The sequence below is a fragment of the Schistocerca piceifrons genome, chromosome 11, assembly GCF_021461385.2.
Source record: "Schistocerca piceifrons isolate TAMUIC-IGC-003096 chromosome 11, iqSchPice1.1, whole genome shotgun sequence".
Taxonomy (NCBI): Eukaryota; Metazoa; Arthropoda; class Insecta; order Orthoptera; family Acrididae; genus Schistocerca; species Schistocerca piceifrons.
Genome location: NC_060148.1, coordinates 8,176,788 through 8,187,563, shown reverse-complemented (window position 1 = coordinate 8,187,563; position 10,776 = coordinate 8,176,788). Strand labels below are relative to the sequence as shown.

At 38.2% G+C, this 10,776-nt stretch overlaps 1 protein-coding gene across 1 annotated transcript; it reads left to right on the top strand.

Annotated features, from left to right (window-relative positions):
* Positions 1-3,980: 3,980 nt before the first annotated feature.
* Positions 3,981-7,209, top strand: LOC124720176. The gene is made up of 3 exons (XM_047245502.1): positions 3,981-4,232; positions 4,388-4,499; positions 4,607-7,209. Exons 1-3 carry the CDS (start codon positions 4,080-4,082, stop codon positions 6,619-6,621), a joined length of 2,280 nt encoding a protein of 759 aa, XP_047101458.1. The 5' UTR covers positions 3,981-4,079; the 3' UTR covers positions 6,622-7,209.
* The last annotated feature ends 3,567 nt before the right edge of the window (positions 7,210-10,776 follow it).

Sequence of the window (10,776 nt, the reverse complement as noted above, 5' to 3'; positions counted from 1 at the left end):
CCTGTGCTCTATTGCTACAAATAAATTAATTTGTGTAATTATCATTTTGCAAATAAACAGCAAGCTTAATGTTATGTTGGAGCATAAGTTGGTAGTGCTTTTGTTTTGCATATTGGTATTTCAGTTGTCATGGGTTAATTTATCGATTGTCATTTTTTATTTGTCATTCACTGTTGTCTAAGTTTACATATTGCCATTTTGAGATAGTCAGTTGAGTGAGCTGTGGGCATTAGAAAATGGAGTGCCAAATGGACAAATCGGAACATTTCCGACATGAACAAGTCAACTAGCAGTGAAGCTAAATTCATTTGACATTCGTTTTCCACATCGAAGACTCATACGATATAATCCACTGTAAGACAAAATACTTAGAAAGTATATTTAATTTCTGGACTCCAAGAACGGCCTTCTTCACATAAATAACACCTGTTTGTGTGTTTAAGGTTGCATTTTGAGGCTCAGGCAACATCGCAGTGACTATAGTCCGCCCGTTGTTGCTAGTGTGTCGTTAGCTCAGAGGTTCCCTTGTGCGTTGCGGTGCTCGTACTATATGACATAGCAGTTCCAATCTCGGTGGAAGCTGCTGAATACAACCTTTTATTTTCCATTTTAATTAATGGAGTTGCTAACTGCTAGTAAAAATTCCTTATACGAAATCTGAAGAATTCCTTTACACATCAATCTTCGTCCGATTTCGACTTAGTAAATTATGTTAATATCATGGCTGTCTGCTTTGCAAATGCCAAGGTGCTTCACTGTAAAATAGTTCTTCAAAAGATTCAAACCGACTGTCAACAATACGAATTTGAGCTTTCTTTGTCATATAGGTCTAACATGTCAGGAGGTTGTTTATGAAGTGCACATGTTGATTAATATAGTTCCTCTCTTCACAATTTTTGCAATAGCATTTAACTGTAGATGTTTTCTGACGGCGGCGTTAGCAATTCTTTTCCGTTCTCTGAAACCTCCAAAACAATAAATGTTTCTGGCTTAAATCTGATGACCTTAACTATCACTTCCAATCAACATTAAATACTTCATGAATCCATACAAGGAACTCCAAATGTGCAGTGTTCCTGCACTGCTACAGAGCATGCATTGCAAGGTATTCACACAGTTTATCGCATAGACTTACCATACGGAATGAAACAAGAACTGTAATACACTTTACACCACAGACGCTCACTCTGGCTTGACGAAAACATCTGAATATAGTCCAAAAGTTGCACAAATAATGGAGTTTGAAAGGAAAAGAAACGAGGTATGAAGCTTTTATAAATTCGTCGATTGTAGTGAGGTGGTTTAATTTTGTCCCAGTCTATAAAATTAATTTCCCGCCATACTCAACTCTTGCCGATTAATGTAGTATAATACCTGCCTCCTAATCACGGCGTCTGTCTCCGTTGCTTTTGAACGTGAATGGAAATCGTAGAAATTTTCTGTGGAGCAACATTTAATAATAAAGCATTTTAAATCGTCAAAAGCGGTAGCAGGCGCTTTCGATAAAGAACGGGGGAGTGCAGCCTCACTGCTGTCACCACGGCTGCTGCCGATAGCCAGCAAATGGATCCCGGAGCTTTGCTGCATACGGCGTCCAGAGGAGGACAGTCTGCAGGAAATCTGCCCCAAAATGGTTACTGGATAATAATTTGATATCAGTGTGTCAGAAAGCGAAATAGATTGAATCTGCACTACCATTACATTCACGTCTTCAGCATTCAGACAGAAGAGGCTATAAAAATATTTTATGCCAGCTGGTCTCGACCCACTGACATTATGAACAGAAACAACGTATGCTACCGCTAGACCACAGGCGTAATCAGCCTATGGTTTCTCTATCATGGCACAAGTTTTCCTCCAGGAAGTGCCAGATTGTGCAGGTAACCAGACTTAGAGAATTAGCGAGTTGACCAGCTTATTTGTCCCATGTCGCGATTGACGCTTACTTTGCCTCTGAAGCGGCCGGCCACCAGTCGAATTTTATGTCAAAGAGTGTACAGCTTCATTTCATATCGATAAACCATAATCTTGAGCTTCTCAGGGAGGGTATCCCCTTCAAAAGACAGGATAAAGGCACCAGTATCAATGTGATTGTCCTTCGGGCCCTTCTGAACACGCCGAATAAAGTGAACACCCTGCCGTCCTAGACTGTCCCGAAGTTCCTCCTCAGTTTCTTATGAGATCCCTGTAAAAAATTACACCTTGAGCCATATTCAAAGACTGGTGGGGGGTAATGGTCACAGGCACAAAAGGCCACAACTGAAGCAGTTTTGATCAACAATGAACCGACCGCATCTTGCTCAGAGAGTCCTCTTCAACAAACTTGTCTTCAATGTGTTCCACAAAAAATAAAGGTTTGGTATTGGCGAAAGTATCCCCATCAGTCCTGGTGCAAACCAGATAGCAGGGGAAAGGTTTCGCCCTAGTCGACAAGCCTCACCACCCTCCCAGGGGGTAGCCACGGAAGGGAAGGCTGAAGAGGCAGAAGAAGCAGCACTAAAAGAATCATTTCTATTCAAAGAGACAGCCATAGATGAACGGCCACAGTTCTGGACCCGTATGCGTTTCATTTGCATAGCGTCTGCCCCGATACCACCCACTCCGATCAGGGGCTCCCCTCACGGGCGCCACCCAGCCACAGCGACGGCCGTCTGGCACGGCGGCCATTGCCGGGAGTTCCGATGCTCCAGGATGACGAGCAACCACTCCAAGGCATGCATGAGGAGGTCACAGCTCAGGGATCAGAAGTGTGATCCCTATGTTTCCAGGGGGTCAACCAAAAGGGTACATAGCGACCCCACCACACTGGCTGGCTACCGTGCTGGCTATGTACCCTAGCATCAGACAACGACGTGAAGGGAAAGATGGAAGGAACTAGGAGGGCACACGCTGGAAACACTAGGTAAGGTGCTCTTCCCCAGACGGCTCACACAACGAAATAGGAATTTAGTAATGGAGGTCAAACCCCAGGGGGGAGACCAGAGAATGCCAAAAGGAGGAAGTAATTACTCGACAAAACCAAATCGCAAAGGAACATAACCAGGAAGATAGTGGGGCCAACACATACACGGACACCGAGAGAGGGAGAGGAGAGGGCGGAGGGGAAGGAGCAAGGATAGGAAAGGAGGGGAAAGGAAAGGAAATGCAGCCCAGGAAAGATAGAAAGCTGCAATAGCTTGAGGCCCCATGCTCGCCACGCACGTGCTCACGAAAGGACCGTGAGCCCCCTGGGGGGATGAAAATTATACGACACAATAAACAACCTTTCACAATAGTAGCATTCACCTAAACAGTAACTGACCCATAATTTACTTATATTTTCTCTTAAATTATCGTCTGTATCACTCCCACACTGCTTGAGAAAATTGTGAAGATAACATGATTATGTACGTTACAAGTGATGAGGTGATACAAATAGTTTCATACATTCACCAGCAAATATGAATATTTTACTATACATCTCTCACAAATTTCATTAGTTAATCAGACTGAAGAGCAACAAATTGCCCTGTTTCTTTTTCTGCAAAAAACAAAAACAAAAAAATTACATAATGTTGTCAGTTTCTACATGCACTGTTTCATGAGTACGTGTACTAATATTGCATTCCATTATTCAGGCTTGGAGAGCAATTTTTTTTTTAAATATAATTATGGACATACGCAGAATGTATTTTCTACTATGGATGAATCAATGACATAATATCATTAATCGTAATATCATGACGGAAGACTGAAAGATTTATACCTGCTCGAGTTTACAATAGTGTTTGATCACTATCTTTCCATGCTGTGAATTGGAAAAGTTGGATAGTACAGCATTCATGAATGCAAATGTATGCAATATAAAACAAGCAGAATCAGTCCTTTATAGATGCACAGAAAAGATTATCATACATAATACAAGTTTAGCCAACGCCACCTAGGAACAAGGCCTCACATCGTGAGTCTAAGAAACCTGTGACGTCACGGGTAGGGGTCTGAGAAGCTAGGAACCGACTACCGACACACGTGATTCGTAGCGTTTCCATGTTGTACTTTGTGCTGTTCGTGAGTGGTTATTTGATCTATACTCAGTTACGATGCCCCGAAGGTGTTGTATGCCGAATTGCAGGGGCAATTACGATAATGGACCTAAAGTCAGTGTATTTTATTTTCCATCTGTCGAGAATTTAAGACGAAAATGGTTATCGGCTGTTCACAGACAAGACTGGACACCGAGTAAGCACTCTGTTGTAAGTATCAGTGTATTTGTTTGGTTAGTGTGTCGTAGTTACTTAAAATGTAGTACAGCTGAACAAAATACAGTAAACAGAAGAACATATTTATAATCTCATACCTCATTAATTTTCGTTATATGTTTTAAAGAGAACTGTATGCTTGTTTTTAGATATGTGAACTGCATTTCAACAAGGACGACATTTTAAGCAGTACCAGTATGTATGACCCGAAAACTGGTATACTTTTGACAGCACCGTTGGATCGTCGACACTTGAGAAAAGGTGAGTTACGAATCACGCTCTTAGTAAAGTACAGTGGCATAAGAACTATCTTTATTTCACTTATATGCTGTGAGATCGGTTTCATACTTCGTTATTAATTTTTTCAGATGCTATCCCATCGAAGTTGCCTGGATGCCCATCTTACTTGTCGAGTCATCAAACTGCAGTACGAGAGGACCCAGAAATTCGTAGGGGGCGTTTAGAAAATCGTGCTCTTCAAATTGCTATCCAAGAAAGTGTGGACGCACATGCGAAAATGATTGATGCGATATCGTTCGATAGTTTAGAACAAATGAAAACAAAGTTGAGTGAATGTGAAAAGCACAGTGACTGGGTAGTGATAAACAAATCTGACAGTGTGAGACTAGTGTTACTAAAGCATAATCCTTACCCAAGAATTTTTTGCCACGTAGTTATAAGCAGTGGTTTATTACTCAGTGTCTTCAATAATGATATTGAAGTGAAATGTATTGGAAACATGAAATTTCCCATGAAAGTAAACAACATACAGGTGGTAAGTGATGTTCTTAAGAACATCTATCTTCTGTATAATAGTTCTGAGGCTCCTGTAGATAACATTTTGTCTTTAATTGACCAGTTATTGCAAAATTTATTAGAAAAGTTGCCAGGAAACGAAACTAAAATTACATTTTTGAAGGAACAGATTTCATTTTTGAAGTGCAGAAGTTCAACTCAATTTAGGTATGATACTAACTCTATGATAATGTGGTCATTAGTACATTCTATAAGCCCACATGCTTACAAATTTTTGAGGAACACTGACAGTTTTTCTATGCCTAGTCCTAACACCCTTTCAAGGCTTTGTAGTAAACTCTCAACAAATCCTGTCATTGAGCAACAGGGTCATCAGTTTATGAGCTACATCACAAATAAAGTAGGTACTTTATCCTCAGATGATAAAACTATGCTCCTGTTGATGGATGAAATTCATCTGAAGTCTCAGCTTGATTACAAAGCTGGAAATGTTGTAGGATGTGCCTTTAACACTGAAAAATTTTTGTGTGCAACCAGCGCCTATGTTTTTATGGTTCAGAGCATGGAATCACCTTACAAGGATGTGGTATCTATTCTGCCAGTTCATACTATTCAGGGTGATGTTCTGTTCTCTTACATTAAAGCAGTCATTGTTAAATTAGAAGCAGTTGGATTTGAGGTGGTTGGTATAGTAGCAGACAATAATGCAATTAATAAGAAAGCAATGTCTAAGTTTTCTACTCCTCCAGATGTGAAAATAAAGTATGATCACCCTGTACAGTCTTCTCCAAATCGCCCATTGTATTATTTTGTGGACACTGTCCATATTTTGAAGTGTATCCGCAATAACTGGTTTAACCAAAAGGAGCAGATCTTGTGTTTTCCTGACTTCAGTGACAGTTTGAAGGGAGGTTTGTCTTCTGTTGGAGCACTGAAAGAATTGCACTTGATAGAAAAAGATGAACTATTGCAATATGGCAGTTCCTTAACTTTGAAGTCTCTATTTCCTAACTCAATTGAGCGCCAAAATGTCAAGTTAGTGTTGCGTATTTTCAGTGATACGACAGTTGTTGCTTTGGACACATTTGGTTCAAAGAAAGCAATTAGCAACTGGGAAAGTACTGCAACATTCATAAAAATAATAAATCGTTGGTGGGATATTGTAAATGTAAAAACATTACTCAAGGGACAGAGGTTAAGAAATATTTTCCAAGAACCTGTGACTAGTAAATCCCATCACATACAAGAATTCTTACAGTGCTTCATCTCATGGTTATGTTCTTGGGAAGAGTGTAGTGATGAAAGAAAACTTACTCGAGAGACACATAGCGCTTTGAAACACACAACTGCTGCTTTGATAGACTTCAGTGACTACTGGCTTTCCGAGAAAAACAGATCATATTTGCTGTTAGGAAAAGTACAGACAGACAGTTTAGAAGACAGGTTCGGCAAATACAGCCAGCTATGTGGGGGAAATTATCATGTTTCTCTAAGACAAGTTTTTGAAACTGAACAAAAACTAAGGGCACAGTCTATGTTTTCCCTTGTGCTTCGGTCGAAAGTAGTTGGGGATGTTGTTATTAAGACCACTGATATTTTTTCTACTCATACTCAATTCAGGGATTAAAAGAAACATCAATACCAGAATTTTTAAATGTAGCAGTAGATGAAAATGATGTTGATGGAATAGATGAGAATACTTGGCCACTGTTGCATTACATAGCAGGTTACTGCTCACACCAAGCTATAAAAAAAAAACATTGTGAATATTGTAAGGTATTCCTTACTACAGATGAAATGAAGCAGGGTGGTGGTGATTTGATTATGGTAAAAGACAGAGGAGGGTTGACATATCCTGCAGATGATGTAGTAGTGTGTGTGACATATGTCTATTTAACTCTACAGAAAATTCTGAAAGACCAGGAAATTTTATTTTTAGAACAGGCAAATCAGAGAAATGTACTTGTGAAGGTAGCATCCCACAACATTCCCAGCAGTTTTTTTTATGGGTTTCACTGTTAAAATAAACACTCAATTGATTCAGTCATGAATTGCATACTGTTTTGCTGTGCAAATATTTTGCTAAACAATTACACCAAGAGGAGAAATGATGTAACTACTGTTAAAAATGTAACTGTGTACAAAAGATTGAAAAAATGTTAAATTATACTGTTTGGGGCTTGGGAAGATGATGTGAAATAAATGTTTATTTCTATTTTCTGTTTTTATTTCATGCACAGTATCCCATACATCTTGTTGGTAAATGTTATGTATTGGACCCCTTCTGCTCTCTTCGAAATGGTGCAGCCGTAAACATGAGGCTTTGCTACAGATTAATTTGTTACCACAAATTCTCTGTGAAACCCCAATCTCATAGAATTAGGGGAATAGTCTTTTCTGGTCATTAGTAAATATATAATTAATGCTGCTCCTGCTCTGTGGTTGACAAGTTTTTGTATATATTTTTGTCCAATCAGTAAATTAATTATTCTCACAAGGAGAACAATTCATTGCTAGTATTAGCATGCTAGTCTGCCATCATCATAAGTAAATATTAATCTGCAGAACAGGTCCAGTCTGTCAATACAACCAATATTTCGGGGAGGGGGGAGGACAATACATAACTTAAGCCATTCTTCATTTGAGAGAAATTGATAATGTTTTTGGAGTTTGGAATAGCAGTGCTTTTTTTCCTCTGGGACAACATTAAATAGTGAATAGTAAAAGAATTTAATTGTCATTTAGCTATTGCAGCAATAGACAGTCAAATTACAAATGTTTAAAAAGTATACAGCATGTATACAAAAATTACTTTACACAAATTAAAAAACAATGTTACAACAGATTTTCCATAAAGTAAAATATTCAAGCTAAAACGATTTGTGTAGTACATCTTAAATTGAAATCATTAAGGAAATTGTGGTACACTCACCGAGCAGTTATCACTGTGATATTTACACTCATACATTCAAGTGAGTAGGGAGGATTTACTGATAACCAACTGTACTACTTGTGCTTGAATAAATCAAATAAAGCTTCTACCCATTCTAGAGGCAGTTTGTTGAACAGCTTCATACTCACTACATCGCTGTTCTATGATTTAGATAATCTGCAGTAAGGTATGTGAAGATGCACACTATTTCTAGTTCTGGCATTACTAAAGATTGGGATACCACTCATCTGCTTTCACAAATGGCACTATAGATGACATTTTAAATTTTTACAATGCTGTAATACCCATTGCCAATGATCAGTGTATCAAATGACAAGTATTTTAATTAAAAGATGGGGATCAGTATGTGGATGGGTGAATATAAATGGATCAGTTTGTACAGTAAAAAGTAATAACAGGTTCTTAAGATATGTCGTTACATGAAGCCAATGGGTGGTGTCCCATTCTTCAGATAAACCTCAGTTCCATGAGAGTGTAAATCCTGCCTAAGCTGGTATTCTGTTAAGTTAGTCTTTGTATACAGTAGAACAGTGAAAATGTGCAAATTTATAACAATTAATATTTTCAAGCTGATAAACAATGGCTTACAGTGGGCAAGTTTGTCAGAGTTTGTAATGATTCTAATGTGTGATTCCCATGACAATTTATAATATCTAATAACTTAACACTACCTAGTCTTCTACTGGCAAATCTCTTAAACTAAGTAGTATGTAGAAGGTTCAGTGAAGTTTACACAAGTTTCTGTACGGTAATGTTTTCTTAAGTATAAAACTGTAGATGACTGCCAAATGAGGTATCTGTAATACGAAACTAGAATTTGATATAGATACAAGTCCCAGAGTACCTGCTTCGATAGATTGTCAGTCTTTCCAATTGTGGTACCTCATTTTCAATTAAATTATGCAAGTTGACATACACGGTGAAAATAGTGCTGTCAGAGTTATGGAATTAGAAATTCGCATTTTCAAAATGCGAGTGACGGAAATTAAAAAGTATTTTCACCTTTGGAGCTATAGTTTACGAAATTTGAACAATGTAATTCTCCTGTGAGAATGATTAGCGTTTGTTTACAGATTTGTGTATAAAGCAGTGAGTAGTCTACCAGGAAACTGTTTAATGTTTTCATATACGTGGCGTAGAGCCTAACAAGCCACTCGGTATTTCGGACCCCTAGTCGTGACGTCACGAGTCGCACTGTGAGGCCTTGTTCCTAGGTGGCGTTGGTTTAGCAGTCTTTTTATTGTGTGTCTGCAACTCAACATCTCTGCTACATAATGAGAAGCACTCTAACTTTTTCATAATATTGTCATTATTCTGTAGACATATTACTTTTTTTCTATTTTTTCCATGTTTGAGCCACAGCCGTGTATACAGACAGTCTAGTCTGTGAAAGGAGGACTCAAAGATGACTGTTTGACATAGCAGGCAACTTTGTGAAGTAAGAGTGGTGCAGTGATTAACACAACTGGTGGTAAGCAAGAGACCCCGGGTTTGATTCCCGGTCCCACACACATCTTTGCTAACCACCACTGATTCCGTGTAAAGTACCGATGCAACTTACATTGATAGTCTCTTCCTGTCTCCTTCCCTACACCTTCAATTAACATACAGTGTATCACAGCTGCAGATTTTGCAGGCTGTCTATTGTACAATCGCTTCACATTATTTACTGTTCAACTTTTTACCGTTTTAATTTCCTTACCACCAGATTCATGGAGTTCAGTCTAGATGAGTAACATCCCTGACAGTGTTGTTTACAATTATTGTAATTTGTTTCATGTCAGTAGTATGTTAAAATCTGATGATCAACTTGTAAACCAAAACAGATAAACTAAATAAATTGATCCTGTAGAACATACAGAATGTGTTTTTTTCTTTTATAGTTATGCAGCTCAACCAATAGGTGACAGAAAAATCAGTTAATGTGTACAGAAAGGTCTGTACTCTATGTTCAGTTGATTGGTATTATTATATGCGAGGAAAAATTTCTGTTGTTCATATTTTAATATTCTTTTTCAAAGTAAGAACACAGCTTCATTAGGAATGCCTTTAGTTTGTTTTTATTTACTCTCAAGTAATATTCATTTGTTCTGGTGTGTTATTGTATATGATGCCAAAGTGGATTACTCTTTTCTCACACAAAGCTGATCTGGAAAATATTTTGTGCATATTTGACTGTCACCTGGTGCCACAATAGTGCACATCCTTATTCTCCATTCATTAGCCACTTTTCGTGAGGTAGTCCTTAGTGAATAAATGTGTTTAAATGATAAATAAACACAGGACATTTGTGACACCAAGCTTAAGAAAACTGGGTTTATACGATTCCATTTTTAAGGCGACAAAATAGCTTCAGTGCATTTTTTGCATTCTAAATGTATTCATGCTACATTTCATCACCAAATTATTTTGCTGTGAAGCAGTGTACGGTACTGTGCACAGTATGTCTGCACCACTGCTTCCCTACTTACTGCAGCGTTTAATATCCTGACCATAGCACACTGTAGACTTTCTTTGACAAGTTACATAAGTACGTATCCTATTTGAAGTCCTGACAAGCTTGTAGACCCAAAATGTTTGAAGCACAAGCATTTTCTAGAGTTTTCTATTTTAAGCTTAACATTTCTGATCATATTGACAAGATATATTAATGTACACATGCAGGATTTCCGCAAATTATAGTTAGTCAGTTTGTGTTGTATCACTCCGAAAGTCATGACGTATGTCTTATTGGTGCTGTTCCCTATTATGTCATAAGAGAATGGGAAATGAAATTACCCTACACAAAACTAACGAGCACTGCCATCTTCAAAATTAGGGAGTAGTACC

Excerpts from the sequence above, each read along its gene's own strand:
- LOC124720176 (XM_047245502.1), top strand. The coding sequence starts at position 4,080 with ATGCCCCGAAGGTGTTGTATGCCGAATTGCAGGGGCAATTACGATAAT. Across the intron at positions 4,233-4,387 it reads CACCGAGTAAGCACTCTGTT|ATATGTGAACTGCATTTCAA; the intron begins GTAAGTATCAGT and ends GCTTGTTTTTAG. Across the intron at positions 4,500-4,606 it reads TCGTCGACACTTGAGAAAAG|ATGCTATCCCATCGAAGTTG; the intron begins GTGAGTTACGAA and ends TAATTTTTTCAG.